This window comes from Palaemon carinicauda, chromosome 27 (genome assembly GCF_036898095.1).
Source record: "Palaemon carinicauda isolate YSFRI2023 chromosome 27, ASM3689809v2, whole genome shotgun sequence".
Taxonomy (NCBI): domain Eukaryota; kingdom Metazoa; phylum Arthropoda; class Malacostraca; order Decapoda; family Palaemonidae; genus Palaemon; species Palaemon carinicauda.
In genome coordinates, this window is record NC_090751.1 from 69,745,603 (window position 1) to 69,764,508 (window position 18,906).

The window sequence follows — 18,906 nt, forward strand, 5'->3', positions numbered from 1 at the left end:
TGAATTCATGACATCAAACCAGTCATTTATATATGAAGTCAGATGTTGGTCTCCAGTTTTCTAATTGCAATAAACCTCACTCACCAAGATAACTAATAGCATCAGCACATGATTTTGATAGTAATTGCACACCATATTGAACTCTTTGTCTTTGTTGACCACTAACACACACATGCATTTCGTTTACTTTATATGCTAAGCCCTATTCTGATTTGCTAGAATTAATCATTTCATGAATACTAGAATATGTCACATGCTCCCCATTTTCTAAATAGAAACCTAAATCAAGTAGGTTGTTTCTTACAAGCATTATAAGATGTGGAACATCAGCAAAGACGTATATTTGTCTATCGGCAGCAGGGTTCTTGAAATGAATTTTATCTTTCAGGGCATCAATGCCCAGCTCATTCCATATTCTTATGTTCAACGATACCATATCACTGACCATCATAACAACTGCAATACCTGTTGCTTTGACATTCATTATTACAGATGAAAAAATCTTAGTCAATTGTGACTGATCAAAGTCATAATATATGGGTTGTTTCCATTTAGCAACAAGACCTTGTAGCATAACAACCATTACTTTGTCATGAGGACCCCCCTTATCTATTCAATATTCACTAGTTACGGACATCTCATCAATGCTCAAAACTGCAAGCCTTTCACTTCCAGAAAATGTGTCCACTTTGGCACTCAAAGATATCACTGAAGCTAAAATTCCAGGTTCACAGGAAAGTTTGCGTGATCTTTCTTTCAGTGTGCTTGCACAGGGAAGAGGAAATCCCATTTTAACCCTTGAATATTTATAACTCTTTGGACTCAAACTTCTTAATGTCAAGGCAGAAGCAATATCTTCATTACTCCATTCACTAATCTTTTTTTTTTTTTTTTTATAGTAGCTTTTATTTGAGTATTACTAAACAATGGACTCAAGATACTTTCAGTTCTTTTTATCACCACATTTCTGATACAGTAGTACCTTTACATACGATCTTAATTCGTTCCGGGAACTGCTTCGTACGTAAAAACGATCGTATGTTGGAGCAAATATTCCCATAAGAATACACTGTAATTTGTATAATTCATTCCTCAGCCCAAAAACCCATGATAACTCCTTAATAAATTGCTACACATAATTACACATAACATTAATACAATTGTATAATACAGAAATATCTAAAAAAGAATAATCATAAAGAAATAATAAATATAAAAGGAGTTTTTATTGACACTTTACTTTAGAGACAGGCCAGCGCAGGTGTAGGAATTGCTACGCAGGAGGAGAAGGAAGATCAGCGAGGAGGTAGAGATGGCGAGTGCGATAACGTACCGTAACTTACTCTAACTTACACTACGTGAACTTTAACCTAACTTAGCTTATTTTTTTTTCATTTTTAATTTGCATCACTTTCACTCGATTCGGTCTTACTTTTCTTTGCTTCACATTCTTTCTCTTCATCATGATCACTAGACCGCTTCGTAGATTTTTTAAAGAAACTATCGAGAGAAAGTTGCTTGGTACGGCTTTTGAGAATTTTTCTAAAATGTGTTAAACAAACATCATTGAACTGTGCAACTACATGGCAAACCTGAAGTTTCTGTGGGTGATGCTTATCGATGAAATCAACCACGTGTTGATGGTATGCTAACATCTGTTTGTTCCAACACGGAGTACTTACCTCGAACTACTTTCTTATGAGTATCTGGGATTCTCCTCCCAACCGACCAGATTTTTTAGTAGTTTCCCCTATCTCCGTTTTCTCTAGTGGAGTCCCTCTGTGGCGGATGGATACTCGCCCTGAGGCGACCCAAGTCAGAGTGCGAGAGCATGGACCTAGGTCTCGGTCGCCAGTAAGCTTCTGGTCGCGGCGCTGTTCACATCTCGCCGCTCTCTCACATCCCGTCCGACCCTTTGTGTTACCACGTGGTTCCCTCGTGTTTCCCATTCCTTTGTGCCCCCTTTTGTCCACCTCCTTTCCCAGTGTCTTGTGGTGCTTCGTGTTCCTAGTGTTGCATTATGGAATCCCAACATCTTTGACCCTGGTCTAAGGCTGGTAAGTCCTGTGGTGCGTGGCTTTCGAAGCCTGAGATAGACCCTCATTCCCTGTGCTCCTCGTGCAGGGGCAGTGTTTGTTCCCCGTCGGCCACGTGTCCGGAGTGTGCAGCCAAGTCCGAAGTCCAGTGAGCCCTGTACGCCACAAAGAAGGCAGCGGCGAAGCGGTCCCCTAAGAATGTAGGCGCCGCTTCCCCTTTGGCTTCTCCTGCTGCCCCTTCCGAGCGAGGTTCCCCGTCTCCTTCCCCTACCCTGAGTAAGGAACGAGGTAAGTCCATTGCGGGGAAACAGCCCATTGCCATTCCCCATGAGTCTGATTTTATTGATGTGGGGGATGTTGTTGTGTCGTAGGTATGTGGGGGTCCTGCTGGGGAGATGAGGCCCTGGTGCCTGCAGGACCCGTCTCTACCGGAGACCCGGTGTACAGGGGAAGACGGCTACGGCTCCTTCCCCCGCCCCGTGGCTAAGTGTTACAGGTACCGCAGCGCCCGGGGGAGACGCAGACAAAGAGAGGCAGCCGACAGGTTCGTCAGACCCCGACTCTATCGTCTGGACGGCCCCAAGGACACCCTTCAGGTCGCCGATGCGTCAGGAAGAAGAGTTTGAGGAGTGGTTTGGTCAAGGAAGGCCCTACGGACTCCCCAGGCGCCATCGTCAACTCTCCCGCCTGATTTTATGCAGCCCTTCGCAATCGAAAGGGTGGAAGGATATGTCGTTTAGGTTCTTACCAGAATTCGTGGCAAAGACCCAGAACCCAGCAATTGTGGACCCTAGGTTCGAAGAATTCTCTATAACAGCAATTCCGCGCTCGGACAACCCAAAAGATCTGCTTTTGTGCCCCGTGAGGACTATCAGGAAATATCTCTGTAGAACATCTAACCTCAGGCTAGCTATTAAAAGTTTAGTTCGTATATTCAGGCCCAGTCAAGAAAGCAGTCTCTAAGAACACTATATCTTTCTGGCTCCGACAGATTTTCAAAAGGGCGTATGAGAGTGATGGCTCCACGGTCCCTGGGACCCCGAGACCCTATGATATTAGTGGCCTTAGCATGTCCTTGGCCTTTGACACCAACATGGCAGTGGGCCAAATCTTACGAGCGGGTACTTAGGCCAGACAATCCACCTTTACGGCCCATTACCTGAAGGATTGTACGAGGAAGTCCCTGGATGCCTTCTCCATTGGGCCAGTAATTTCAGCTATGCAGCAAGTTTAGTGGTTTTGGGCCCCGGGTAGCCCGTGGGAAGTAATTGCAAGAGACACAGGTTCCTCCTTACTCCCCTCTCCCTTCTCCCACCCTTTTCCTATCCTCCTTCCATTTGAGAGATGGACGTTGAGGGACACCATGCCTGGATTATATATGAAGGTGAATTGTACATAAGGTAGACTTTTACGTGCTTTCCCCTGCTCTCCTACCTCTCCACTGGGTAGTGTAGACTTAGCCAGGATGTTACGATATATTCCGGCCTATAAGCCACTCCCTCCTCCTAAGGTATAAGTCTCCTAAGAAAGTAGTTCGCGGTAAGTACCCCGTGTTGGAACAAATCACAAATTTTAGGTAATTTGTATTTTTCCTAACATTACTTACCTCGAACTACTCTCGGGTTATGGCCCACCCATCCTACCCCGAGTATCTTACAGGAGTTCGAGGAGGACTTAAAACATACGTTTACTGATGACCCAGGGCGAGTATCCTTCCGCTCCGGAGCGCCCCGACAAGGTAACTGAGAGAGGGGGAACTACGCAAAATTCTTGGTCGGTTAATGAGGAGATCCCAGATCCTCCTAAGAAAGTAGTTCGAGGTAAGTACTGTTAGGAAAAATTCAAATTACCTAAAATTTGTGATTTATATTTAATATAGGTCAACATGGTTTTGTGCCCGGAAAAAGTACAGAAACCCAACTGATAGCACACTGAAAACATATACAAAAATATGACAAATGAAAAAGACACAGATGTGATCTATCTAGATTTTTCAAAAGCCTTTGACAAGGTAGACCATAATATATTAGAGAAAAAAAATGAGAAAGCATATTATTATGGGAAAGATAGGACAATGGGTAAAAGAATATCTGCAAAACAGAAAACGGATTGTGGTTACAAATGACGAGATATCAGATGAAGATCAGGTAATATCTGCAGTTCCACAGGGTACAGTATTAGCTGCACTGCTGTTTGTTATTATGATATCAGACATAGAGTGTAATGTTAAAGACTCTGTAGTGAGAAGTTTCACCGATGACACAAGAATAAGTAGAGAAATTACTTGTGATGAAGATAGGGACTCATTACAGAGAGATCTAAACAAAATATATGAATGGGCGGAGATAAATAGTATGGTATTTAACTCCGGTAAATTCGAATCAATAGACTATGGAAACAGAAGGAATGGTAAATGCATACAGAGAACCTAATAATGAGACAATCGCAAACAAGGAAGCAATTAAAGACCTTGGTGTAATGTTAAACAGGAATATGTTATGCAACGACCAAATAGCAACACTGTTGGCTAAATGTAAAGCAAAAATGGGAATTCTATTCAGACACTAAAACAAGAAAAGCTGAACACATGATTATGCTTTACAAATCTTATGTATGTAGTACACTCGACTACTGCAATGTGAAATGGTACCCACACTACCAAAAGGATATTGCACAAATAGAGAGTGTACAAAGGTCCTTTACTGTTAGAATAGAAGAAGTTAAGGACCTTTACTACTGAGAAAGACTACAATTTTTAAATCTGTACAGTCTAGAAAGGAGAAGAGAATGCTACATGATAATACAAGCATGGAAGCAAATCAAAGGAATTACTAAAAACATCATGGAGCTAAAGATATCAGAAAGAGCAAGCCGAGGTAGATTAATAGTGCCCAAAACTATACTAGGAAAACTAAGCTCGATAAATACTTAAGATGCATCCCAGACCATTCAAGACTGGAAGATGAAAAATACACCGGAAGATGCATTAGCAACTCTCGGATGGATATAGGAGGTGCCTCACACTGAGGGACCTGGAGGAACCCAAACATAGAATAAGGCAATAAGGTAAAGTCTCTCTCTCTCTCTCTCTCTCTCTCTCTCTCTCTCTCTCTCTCTCTCTCTCTCAGAGTACAGTGCATTGTATTGTACTGTAAATTTAGATAGAAAACAATGATATACTGTAACAACGTTTTTAAACAGAGATAATTCACCCTCATTGGATAACTCATCGTCTTATAACTTGTGCCAATTGTTGAACAATTTATTTGATATATATGCGCAATAGTTGCTTTTTACTCGCCGTTGTTTGATTTCTTGATAATGGCTATTTTCATTTCCACTGAAATGGCTTACAATTTCTTCACATTACTAGCATTATTGCCACTAACTAATCTTGTGCTTCATTGCACTACCGCTAGAAATTGGCGTATCAGCCATAGTTGATGTTATCGTAATAAAAGGTAACAAAGAAAAAATATGGTGGATGTAATACACACAGACAGCTACAAGGGTCCCAGTAGCAAACACATTAGATTTTTAATAAAGCCGATTTGTGCTGCCCGCCATGGGTGGCGGTGGCGGCTGGATTGGGACCCAGTCGGTAGTGGCGCTAGTTTCAAAATTATAACTCCACAGAGTTTGAACATATTTTTTACTTGTAGTAGTTGTCTTTGTTAATATGAAAGTTTGCACCTTGGATGTTCGTACCTGAAGGAGTGTGTGTGTGTGTGTGTGTGAGTGAAAATTAAAATTTTAAGAGAATTGTATAAATATATCACTGTGTATAAAATTCTTTCAAATGGGTTTTAAATGAAAAAATCAGTTGCAAAAGAAAAGTAGTAGTTAACTTGAAGTAAGATTTAATGGGACTTCTCTCTCCCTTTTAATGGTGAAAATTTCCAAAGGTAAGAGCAACTTAGTCACTACTGAAGGCATGGTGTATAAGAAATACTATTTTAGATTCCTTGAAGGTCCTTTGATTGTAAAGATTGTAAACGAGTTTATTTTGCACTAGGATTTAAGAATGCTACATATTGGTCAGGTAAAATTTACTTTGCAATAATTATTTATATAGTGTGTTCACTTATTCCTTATTTCAATTTTTTCAGTGATGGCTGGGACGGTCCTGGTCGTGGTGATGGTTCTCGTCGAGGGAGGATGACCAATGGTACTTCTGTGACAAGAGGTCGTGGAGGTCGAGGTCGGGGGGGTTCTGTAGGTCCACGTACATTCCAAAATCGACAGGCACCAGGTTTTCCGGATTCCATTGATACTTGGGGACCTGTCACAGAAGATAAACCAAATCATCAAAACAATTTGAAGATAGGTATGACTTTTGTGTTCGTGCAAGCAAAATAAAATTTATTATTACAAATATGTTAATGTAATGCTATCTTTTTATGCATTCTTGTATAAATTGCCTTGGTCAACTTTATTTTGTATTGTTTGTTTCACTCAATGTTCGTTTGAATCTTCAGATAATTGGGATGATGAACCTCCAGCTAGTTCAGATGATTGGGACAGTGAGTGGACTGGTTCTTTGGAGGAGACTACTGTTTTTTGTCCCTCAAGCAGCTCTGTGGCAACAAACATAACACCAGTGCTGTCGGAAAGTTTACCAGACCCTATGGCTGTTGGAAGTTCTTCTGTTGGATCTGCTGTGTCTTTGGCACCAACACCGGTTTATGTTACTACCCCTCAGTCTTATGCACCTGCTACGACTGCCACATATTCCTCAGCCCCAGTGTCTACGTACTCATCGGCTACGTCGTCAACAGCTTCCATCACCCAACCACAGACTATGGATTTAGTGGCATTGCTACAAAAGGCAGCACCACAGTCCACCCTAAGTGGTTTGGTTCCCCCCAGTTCACTTGGAGGTACCAGTAACAGTAATAGTGTTAGTGGTGGAGCTACCTTAGTATCCCCAGCCCCTGGGTTGAATGTTGGTGGTCAGCATGGTATTTTAGCAGGACTTGGTACTAATGTTGGAGAATCTCTTAAAGCTGGGAGTCTGGTTGGTGGTGTTGCAGCTACTGCCGCATCTCCTGCATCATCAGCGCCACCTCCATATTCAAGCCCTACAGCTCAGTTACAGGCGGCTATCTTTTCAAACTCAGGTGAGTTCACATTTTGAACCACAGGAAATTAATTTTTGTATTAAGCAGTTCCTTCCTTTTTTTCTGAAGGGGTTTGTCCCCCATATCTAATTTTTTAGTAATGTGCTGCTAATATATAGGCTACCTTAGGCTAATTTATAAGCACAGTTTCAACCTATAAAAACACTCCATTTTCATAATTGCCGAGTAATTTGTGTAAAATTATGAAACTATCAAAGAAACTGAAATTAATTTTTTTGGCAAATTAGCCCATCAACACAGAACCATTACCTTGCCAACATTTCTTCATTAAGACTACACAAAGATTACTCTTCTCGAATATTAAATTTCCCCAGAGAAAAAGTTAAGTGCTGTCATTGATTGCCGATTTCTAAAAGAAATAGTAGTAACATGTCGCAAGGCAATTTGCCTTTTGTATTTTTTAGCAAGTCTTTTATATTTGTTCTTGTGGAATTTTGTCTTGGTTGTTCATCAGCAATTGTTTAAAGGTTTTTGCTATATTTTTTTTATTATTTTTCCTTAACACTCACACTCTCTCTCTCTCTCTCTCTCTCTCTCTCTCTCTCCCTTGGTTGTTCATCAGCAATTGTTTAAAGGTTTTTGCTATATTTTTTATTATTTTTCCTTAACTCTCTCTCTCTCTCTCTCTCTCTCTCTCTCTCTCTTGGTTGTTCATCAGCAATTGTTTAAAGGTTTTTGCTCTAGTTTTTATTATTTTTCCTTAACACACACTCTCTCTCTCTCTCTCTCTCTCTCTCTCTCTCCCTCTCTCTCGGTTGTTCATCAGCAATTGATTAAAGGTTTTGCCATTTTTTTATTTTTCCTCTCTCTCTCTCTCTCTCTCTCTCTCTCTCTCTCTCTCTTTTGGTTGTTCATCAGCAGTTGTTTAAAGGATTCTGCTATATTTTTTTTATTTTCCTCTCTCTCTCTCTCTCTCTCTCTCTCTCTCTCTTTTTGGTTGTTCATCAGCAATTGTTTAAAGGTTTTTGCTCTCTCTCTCTCTCTCTCTCTCTCTCTCTCTCTGTCTCTCTCTCTCTCTCTCTCTCTCTCTCTCTCTCTCTCTCTCTCTCTCATATATATTATACTAAAGAGGAAAGAAGTTGTTGCCAACCAACTACCGGTATGTCCTGCAGTAAAATAGGTTTTTTAAGTATGTATGGTATACTGTACTCTACTTTATAGTTGTCATTCTATATTTAAGATTGTTATCTTCACAAAAACCATTAAATACATTTTATAAATCTTTAGCTTGAATTATACTAAGAAAATAAGACATGGTCATGATTGCATGATTTTTCCTGTAATTTATATTTCTTGTACTTCAACCACAATAATCGTATAATGATTTAAATATATAAACTGAAGTCCTAGTCACATCAACTCACCAACTTTTACCACTCAAGCTTGAGATGACCCCCCACTTTGTATACTAGACTGGAGTATGACAATTGGCTTCATGGATTCTTGAATTTGATGCTTCGCTTAACTTATTTCTTTGGTGCAATTTTTTTTCTTTTTGCTGCAACAAATCTTGTTGTTTTAACTTGCATCTTGATTCTTATCCCAGTGTCTCGTGTTCCCTCTCCAACTCTGCTCCCCTTCTACTGTTACGCTATTCTTCCACAAAATATTAGATACTTAAAAATTAGATCAGTCTTTAACTCAGGCCTGCTAGTGACTGGATTAGTGATGAGACTGCGAAACAGAACTTTTCCTTAGGTATTGGCAGAATGCAATCACTCTGTCTTGCAGGTGCAACAGTAATCACTACTGTACACATCATAGACTGACTGAAGAGTTTCCTACTTGAAAATTAAGCTTGCAAACTGCTTCATCTTCCCTTGGTCATGTATGCTCAATAAGAGTGTTTTCTCACTATCACACAGGTAAAAGGTCACTTTCAGTCCTTACTAATGGAGATCAAGTACTGATGGAGTACCCCAAAGCCCTCCTATCAAATGTTTCCATAAACTGATTTGACCTAACACTCTTGGCACTGAACACCACTTCCAAGAAGACAAAGTTCAGTTTGTCATAGGATTAGGTTCTTATAGTGAATAACACAAAAAACCAGGCTGATGCTCCCATTGCTGAGATGCTTGGTATGGTATGCAGAATTTTTTTACCTTAGTGGCCTTTTAGAAGCCCCCATTCCCAAAGTTGGAAAGGTTGACTGGGTGTTAGACCATGTTTTATGGCTTTCCTATTGACAAGTTGGTAATAATTAGTCTTAGAGGTCATCGTCATGAGTGGTCCTCTCACTTTCCTCTCCTATTTATTGATTGCCTTCAAAACTCTTGATGTATTCTGCTGGAAAGACACTGCTCATGAAATGGCAAGAATATGTCAGTAGTAGAGTTAGTGCTCCTGAAATGGTATGAGCACATCCTTGGTAGAGCTACCGATGTCTTGGTAGATAAGGCTTGATATCCAGAATGCGTGGTCAATATTTGGCTGATGGTAGTCTCCTTGATCACTTGCCATGTTTTCAGTTTTTAAGGTCTTGAGGTCATCATTATAGTCGCCATTAACCCAGTCTTTCTAGTCTGGACACATACATATACCTCATAATGGTCATGGCTCCTTTCAGACTAAGAGCCCATATACCCTTTGACCAAATTGATGAGGATATTAGTGCCATCAGTGCACCTTTATTTTTTCATTGTAGTTATAACTAAAGGGGTTTTATTTTCACTTTATTGGACTTGGAGTACTATTCATATGCTAAGCATGCTCTCCTCTATTCGTGCATAAATTTGCTCGTATGTTGGCTCTTGTGGTGCTCACTTATCGGATCTTGACGTCGCACCTGTTCGCGTTTAAGTCCACTCTACTGCTGATACATGATCTCCGGATAGAGAACATACTACAGTGTGTCCGACTTCGTGGTTTCGGCTTTTTAAAATTCTTATAGTATGTTCAAGTAATATTTGACACGCAATATGAAATTTTAAGTAATATTTGATATGTAATATGAAATGTTAGAGTATTGTTTGTTGTGTGATTTGAAATGCTTGATGAAAAAAATAACTGCATTACGGTTATAAGAAAAGATTCTTTCTCACTATGAAAAAAGGTAAAGATTTTGAAATTTGATTATCTTTACAGTATTGATTATCTTATGCTTGAATAATTTTATTAGAATTAATATATCAGTAAAGATAAATAAGGAAATTTGAAGTTTTATAGAATTTACGATAATCGGTATCTTCCTTATTTAGTAATGAAAAAATTTGCACTTTTTTAAAGGAAGCTTTTTAGAATTACCATCACATGATAAGAAATGTGATCAGTTATACTAAACACTCAATTTGATTTATTAGTAGGAAACGCTTTGGTCAAACAGGATATTGAATTTACCTTTACTGGGATCCTGTTCAGTTAGTGGAAAAAAGGAAGCAAGGAATAAGGATAATACACAATAAGAAACGGTAAAACAAAGCAAATATAGACTGAAATGAATAATGAAAATTTCTGAATAACAGAAGTGAAATGCAAACAGAAAAGAAAGAAGAATGGAAGATAAAATATATATTATATTACAGACGGTGGGCTAAAGTCTTTGTTTTCATTCTAGTTCTTTAAACTAAAATGCTTCAAATTCATAGTGCAGGAAGAAATACAATATTATTAAGGGAAATGAAAAGCTAAAAATAATTAGATTAAATTAATGAACTTAGGGAAAATATATTGAAGGGTTATTTTGATGTAAAGAGATGGTAGAGGGAAATCGTAAAGAGATGGTAGAGGGAAATCATATTTAAGTAAAAATTAATTATGATTAGATTATATAACATTACACCGAATAATGTTATTGAATGGTTAAATTTTAAGGAATCAGGATTGTGAAGAGAATGAATAAAATTCAAAAGTAATTTATGTAGTGTTATAGATGATTTAGGAACAAGGAAAGGATGGAGTCTCTTTTCGCAACCCCCACGGAGACCAAGGCCTGACTACTGACCCCAATGCCTTTCTAGAAATATATGCTCATCTAACGAGAGCTCATATTTGCCTTCTTGTAAGGCAAGAAACTTTGTAATTCTTCATTTTCCAACAAAATTTGCTAGGCTAGAGGGAGAATACTTATCAGGAACATTCATTCCCTGAATGTACATATCTGTATACATTACAAGTGTTTACACTAGCTACCTGTGTCCTCTCATAAGACAAGCAAGCACACTACTGGTAACAGTGGGGGCCTTGCCATTCTCTTCCTTTCCTGCACTATTACCCTCTAGCTTTAGGGGAAGAAAAGGAACAGAGCATAGCAAAAGTTATTCCTTTGGGTCAGACATCAGTACCTGCTCTTTATCAACTGCCATTGGTCTCGTGCCAAATGCAGTGCCCTTAACTGAATGTTACTACAGGTAGTCGTCAACTTACGACTGAGATAGTGACTTGAAAAGTAAAGTTTCAATAGATTTATTATGCTGCGTCATGATTCGGAAATCATGCAAGTCCTATTTTATTAATATTTTCTTACTGTATATTATTATTTAATTTTCTTATTTTATAAGAAATATGCTCTATCAAATTATTTTTGTAATCTCTGTTTTTTCAATTTTGGAAGCATTTTTAATAATAAAAAATTGCAGGACCAACTTTTGTTGAGAACTGCTAGGCGGATCGAGGGAATGAATGTTTATATAATTTCTTAATTTATTCAAAATATCTTCATGATGACTATTACATCAGCACCAGTATGTTAAAGGATATCATACGTATTCATACACATTATTAGTTATTATACAAATACGTTCTCTCTCTGTTCCGTGCGTGTGCTAGCGCATGCGCTTATGGATAATTCATTTTTAAAGCTTCATACAGTATTTAATTTTTAGTTCATTATTAAGCCTTTATATTTTATTATTAAATTGTTTTACTTGTGGTGGGTGAGTGTGTTACAAGATTTTGGATATCTCAAAGACTTTTTAATCCATCCACGGAGACTCCATTTGCTTTTTGGTAGAGCGATTTAGTCCAAGCATTCAAGAGAGTTCTTTTGATCTTGTCTAGCTTATTCTTGAAATTGTTTACCATGTTACAGTTTACTACATCTGGTTGAAGTCTATTCCAAGTATTTGCTATTTTGTCTGTAAAGATTGAGTGTGTTGTATCTTTTCAATTCCACTTTGTATTCGTTCCCTCTGGACTGATTTGTGCTAAGCGTGAATAGATTGTTGTGATCTACATTTGTTATTCCTTTAATAATTTTGAATGCCCTTTTAACTGTTCTCTTAGTGGTCAAGTTTGTAGATCAAATAAGTTCAAATTATCTATCCTGTGTCTATATTCGAATTGCCTTAGTGTTGGGACTAATTTTGTGGCCCTAGGTTGCACTGCTTTCAGTCAATCTATATCTTTCTGATTACTTGGAGCTCAATATTGTCTTACTAGTGATGTGTACAGCTGTAGTAAAGTGTCTTTTTCTGTATTTGAATCTTCTCTTTAATGTAACATGTCAGTTTTTGTGCTTTCTTTTCAGTTTTTATGGCCTGTTTGGTGATCTTCCTCTTGGTCAACACTTTCTATTTCATTGCCCAGCATTTGAGTAATCTGATTGTGGGTTACTGTAACCTATGTGCATGACTTTACATTTCCCATAGTTGAAAGGCATTTGTCATTTTCTTGACCGTTCTCCTAGCGTCATTAGATCCTCCCTTAAGGCTTCTACATCTTCTGAGTTTGCAGCATTTATGCCTACAGTAGTTTAGTATCGTTGGCAAATTTGGTTATTCAACTAGTTAATTGTAAATCTATATTGGTGGTGTTGATCAGAAATAACAATGGGCCAAGGAGAGATCTGTGAGGTACTCCAATTGTAACTGCTGTCTGCTTTTGTTGGCTAATCTTCAATCTATTCTGCTGGCTTGCCAATGATGCCTAGTGCTCTTAATTTTGACCATTAATTTTTTTGTGAGGAGCTTTGTCAAAAGCTTTTTGAAAGTCTAGGTATATGATGTTTATTGTCCTGCTTTTGTCATAAATTATAAACATGTAGAAAAACTCCAAAAGATCTCTCTTGTCTAAAACCATGTTGGCTGTCTATCGGAAAATGTTTTTTTCTATGTTCTTATGTTGAAAACACTATTATTGATTAAAAAATTTGCCTAGTTTCTATCCTTGTGGTGCCCCTCTTTCGGAACATTTTGTAAAAGTGTAGGGTTATCTCTTTTTGTTCTATAATCTTTCGTGGATGAATATCAACTGGACCTGGTGCTCCAGACTTACTGAGTCCTTTTATTTTATTTTTGACATCATCCATTGTGAAGTTTATTCTACTTGATGGTTGTGGCCCTTCATATTTGATAACTGGTTTGGGGAAGGTCATTGATTCTTCCCTAGTAAATACAGTTGTGAAATATGAATTCATCAGTTTGGCTTTTTCCAAATCATTTGTTATATGATTACCCTTCGAGTCTCTTAATGGGCTAAGTTTTTTTTTTATTGGCTTTCTACTGTTTACATACGCAAAATATTCTTCTGGGTTTTCTTTACTAGCTGAAGCCACTCTTTTCTCTTCCTTGATCTTTGACCTTTCTAACTAGTTTATCTACTTGTTGGCTTAACTTCTCGTGCTCAGAACTTTCATGAATCGAAGGCTGTGGACCCATTGATTTATGTTTCATATTTTTGCTTCTTATTGCATTAGCTATTTCTCTGTTGAACCACTCAGGTTGTGTTTACATACACAAACATTTTTTTTCGGTTTTCTTTACTAGCTGAAGCCACTCTTTTTCTCTTCATTGATCTTTTGCCTTTCTAACTAGTTTATCTACATTTTGGCTTAACTTCTTGTGCTTGGAACTTTCATGAATTGAAGGCTGTGAACCCATTGATTTATGTTTGTGATCTCCACTTCTCATTGCATTGAATCACATAGGTTGTGGAGTTCCATGCGGTAAAATATTTCTATGGGGTATACACATTTGGCCCTTTTTTATTTATATATTTCTACAAAGGAGTCCCATAGTGTATCATATGTTCCCTGTTTTGTCGTATTCTAAAGTCTTGTTGTATTTCTTCAGTTATATCCAGTTACTATGTCTGTAGTCTAGTTTTTTTATACTTTTCCTTTCTTTTAGATGTCGTTGAAGCTCCTTTATTCCCGTCCCATCTAAATTGAATTTGGCAAATTATAGTTATCAACTTGTTAATTTTATTTTTTACAAGTAAACAGCCCCTTCTACCAACCCTGCATATCAACTCACAGATCGGACTGCAATTACACATGACTGTTATGCCATTAGTGATCTTAGAACATGCCCACACGTGCACAATGAGCCTCGTGTTACTGTGATATATATATATTTTTTTTTATTCAAGGTGCATTGAATTTCTGAAATGAAAAGTTATTTTATACAGTGTGATAGGTGATAGTGTGTGTAGAAGTTTTGTTACTTTAAATCTTTCACCCAAGAGTAGACTTCTCCACAGAGGAAAATTTTACTTTCAAAATTTTCAGTTTTAAAGAAATTTCACGTTAGTGAATGTTATGTATTTGGTGTATTATTTTTCAGTAGTTCGTTACTAATTTATTTGTTACTCTTTTCACTTCAGATGAATGTGCTTTTGTTCTTGAACAAATACAAACTATCATCCTTTCACAGGAGTATGACTAACAAGCCTGGAATGGCTAGTAAAAGTGAGTTATAACTAGCAATATGTGTTGGGAAGCCTTGCCCACATGTTAGTCAGCTAGGCATGCGGTTTTGACTTTGGCTGCAAGCAATATATACTCTTGTACTCCTGCTACCTCTTGAACTTTTACTGTTTTAATCTTTTTGTTTTCTCTTTATAGATGTATGGATAAATGTGAGATAGGCTTTTTGTTGTAGTAAACCTGGATAAGCTAATGAAAAGAATAAGAACATGGCTGTTTTCCGTATAAGCCGTAAATATGTAACAGATTAATGTGCAAATCTGCCACTAGTCTCATTGTCCTTGTGCCTTTTGTGGGAAGCATTTCTGTTTGCAGTCATCACCTTGCTATTTGCTGGTGTACGATGACGACAATAACCTAAATCTAAGAAAGTTAGTCTTCTTCCTGACATCGCAGGTGCTATGTCGGCAGGAGAAAGTTTACCGCTGTCAGTGCTTCAAGTTGCCAGTGTGGTGGCTACCTAACTCTACTTTTTCCAATAGGGCACTGAAAGGTATAGCACCTGTTGATGGTGTTGCTGCTGCTTTTGAAGAGTCTCCTGTGTTCTCTTTCTCCTTGAAACTGTTTTTGTTGGTTTCCAAGACCTCTACCGCAAAGGATGACGACAAGTAGTGTGTGTGCTCATCTTCCTTGTTCTTCCTCATCCTTTGCCTTAGTTTTGTGGTGTTCTTCAGACGCTGATACTTCAAAGTAAATATCTTCGAAAAAGTTAAATATCTTCGAAAAAGTTCAGGAAGACTAATCGATAGGAATAATTTATGACTTCGACCGATCTCCCTCCTTTTATTTGAGAGACTGTACTGTACCAAGAGCCAATCCAGATTGTGAATACATCTCTGTACTCAATACAGTCCCTGAGAGAGAGAGAGAGGGAGATATACTGTACTATTAGCCCTCCATATTCAAGGGGGTGTTATGTAAAAGAGGGAGAATCCACGAATACTTGCTGCCCTAGGATCGGTCAACTCCTTTCCAACTTGCTGACCATTGCCTACCTTTCGTTGACTAACACACTAGGTAACTTAGTGTATTGCACTACATTGTTTTTATGTTTTTTCTATCCCATGCATTGTAGTTCATACTACTTTTCAGAGGTAATTGTACATTATTGACAGAATCAGTACAAGGTACGACGACTCATAACATGAAAGTCATCGCCACACACCACCCAATAAATATGGAACAACAAAACACTTGTTCGTTTCTGATAGTGTAAAGTAAAAGTCACTATTTGTTGATAGTTGAAATGCACCTAAAATTGAAAACGAAAGTAAAAAATTCTATAGTGAAGCATAATCATTTTAGAAATCATGATTTTTTTAGAATGCGACAATTTTCTTATACTAGTCGGTCAGTTTATAAAATCAAATTGTATTTTAATTCTTAGCTTACAGTTTTCCATACATTATTATTCTGTAAATATACTACAGTGATGCCTCTTGATACAAAAGTTTCTGTATACGAAAAATTCATGACACGAAACGAGATTCTCCCGGTGACAAAAATAATTTTAAAATTCACACTCCGCCAAACTGTAATCTCTCCACCATCGTCCTGGCCTCCCATTGGTTATCTTTCTACCTTGATGCTTGTTACTGCTATAAGATCCTGCTCTCCTATTTTCCATCAATAAGTACATTTTTTAGGTTAAAAACACTATAAATAGTACTGTAATGTGTACGTACGCACAATGCTACTACGCATATCAAAACATTAGCGATATATTTTACTTTCATTTCGGTAAATAAATAACAATTCATAGCATATTATTTACTTTTAATGTTTATGATTACTTATTTACATTTAATATTATATTAATAAGAATATTTTTAGATCAAGATAACACCATGAACAGTACTGTACTGTATTTTATGTATGAGTGCACAATGCTACTAAGCATATCAAACACATTAGTGATATATTTTCATTTCAGTAAGTAAATACAATCAGGCCTTGTTAATCGGGGCTCCTTGCTTTGTGATCTCCGTTTTTCGCAGCTAAGGAGGGAGGGGAAAAAAATTCTTTGTGGTGATTGTTAACCAACTTCAAGAATTTGATTTCTAGTAGTTGGCAGCAGCATTGTGATGGCCAAGAACAATGCAATACCTATTAAGTAAAAGTTCTCATAAAAATTGGGATAAAATTCAAGCTGGGTGATGATTTCAAATAGCCTGTGCTCCTTTACACTGGGAGCGCTGCGTGCCCCTACCTATCTCTACAGTACCCAGCTGGTCGTAGCTCTCTACAGTGTGTATCCATTTACGGTGGTAAAAAATTACAGCTATATTGGAAATAAACCAGGTTTTGATTAAACTGGTGTTTCACTTAACTGCATTCAATAATGAAGCATGTAATATTCGCATTTTAGTATCATTTGTAATTAAAAAATATAGCGAATTATAATATGTATTGTTTGCATTCAAATCAGCTGATTAAATCTGCGTAGTCCTTCGTCAACCTATATAGGTAGTCCTGGACTTATGACATATGCGACTTATGACGCTTCGACTTTACAACGATTTTTTTCAGGGTGATGACGTCATAAGTGTATCGGAAATAGTATGCTAATAGGACAAATATTTCCTTAGAAATAATGTATTTTCTTAAATAAAAATAAATTTATTCATCTTGGTAAATTATTATTTTCTTTTAATGATAATATACAGTATCAATTTTCAGTAAAAAGTACATTAAGAAAAGTTTTAATATCTATCGAGTTCTTATCATATGTCTGGTGATGTCTTATTACTGTCGGAAAGCAACCCTTCAATGCAGTGATCTCCTTCCAATAGGCTAACGATCTGTATTAGGATTCCCAGGTAGTAGGTTGCCCTGGGCACCAGCCACCTGTTGAGATACTACCGCTAGATTTATGAGGTCTTTTGACTGGCCAGACAGTATACATTGGATCCTTCTCTGGTTATGGTTCATTTTCCCTTTGCCTACAAACGCGCACTGAATAGTCAGGCCTATTTATTACATATTCTCCTCTGTCCTCATACACCTGACAACATTGAGATTAGCAAACAATTCTTCTAAGTCCGAGGGGTTAACTACTGCACTGTAATTGCTCAGTGGCCACTTTCCTCTTGGTAGGGTAGAAGAGACTCTTTAGCTATGGTAAGCTGTTCTTTAAGAGGACACTCCAAATTCAAACCATTGTTCTCTAGTCTTGGGTAGTGCCATAGCCTCTGTACCATGGTCTTCCACTCTCTTGGGTTAGAGTTCTCTTGCTTGAGGGTACACTCAGGCACACTATTCTATCTTATTTCTCTTCCTCTTGTTTTTAAGTTTTTATAGTTTGTATAGAAGAATTTTATTTTAATGTCACTCTTGAAATATTTTATTTTTCCTTAAATTTCCTTTCCTCACTTGGCTATTTTCCCTGTTTGAGCCCCTGGGCTTGTAGCCTAGAAAGTAATAATAATAATATTGAAATATCAAGTAACGATGTAAAGTATTTTGTGGTCTGTATCGGTTGTCATGAGTCCTACTTGGTGTAAATTGGACTCTATAGTAGTTTTAGTTAATCACTGATAACAGATCGATATTTATCGAAAGGAAGTACACCATTAGGACAAGTATTTTCTTGAAAATAATATATTTCCTTTTGCATTATGAAAATGAAATAATTTTATGTGGTAAGGTAGTATTTTTCTTTCATTTCTTGCAAGGAAAAAGACTGGATTTACATATTTTGCAAGTCATTCTTTGTAGAGTTCACATCACCACATGTCTTGTGAGATCATATTTCTGGCAAACCGAATAATTTCCTTTCCACTTGTTGCCGAGTAATTTTATTACAGTATTCCCATCATCAAAACACCTAGTAATGATATCAAGTGTTTTAGTGGTCTGTATCATTAGTTATGAGAATAGTACAACTTACCGCAAATTTAAGAAAGCAAATCTGAAGACATCGTATATCTGGCAAAAGTCGAGTGGCAAATCCAAGTGATTTCCTTCCGATGCGTTACTATTCCCATAATCGAAACATCGAAAAATGATACAAAGAATTTCTAATAATGATAAAAAAAATGAGAATTAAAGAGAGGGGGGGAGGGAGAATTTAGTTAGTTAGCTT

At 37.5% G+C, this 18,906-nt stretch overlaps 1 protein-coding gene across 10 annotated transcripts in view; it reads left to right on the top strand.

Moving 5' to 3' along the window:
• The window catches only part of LOC137620755 (protein lingerer-like), a 283,036-nt gene that overhangs the window by 162,323 nt on the left and 101,807 nt on the right, over positions 1-18,906 (top strand). For 9 of the 10 annotated variants that reach the window (XM_068351150.1, XM_068351155.1, XM_068351153.1 and 6 more), the window contains exons 5-6: positions 6,146-6,363; positions 6,515-7,156. In XM_068351150.1, coding sequence (XP_068207251.1) covers positions 6,146-6,363; positions 6,515-7,156 — 860 coding nt within the window. The remainder of the gene's footprint in view (positions 1-6,145; positions 6,364-6,514; positions 7,157-18,906) is intronic. The other variant, XM_068351159.1, reaches the window with a different exon arrangement.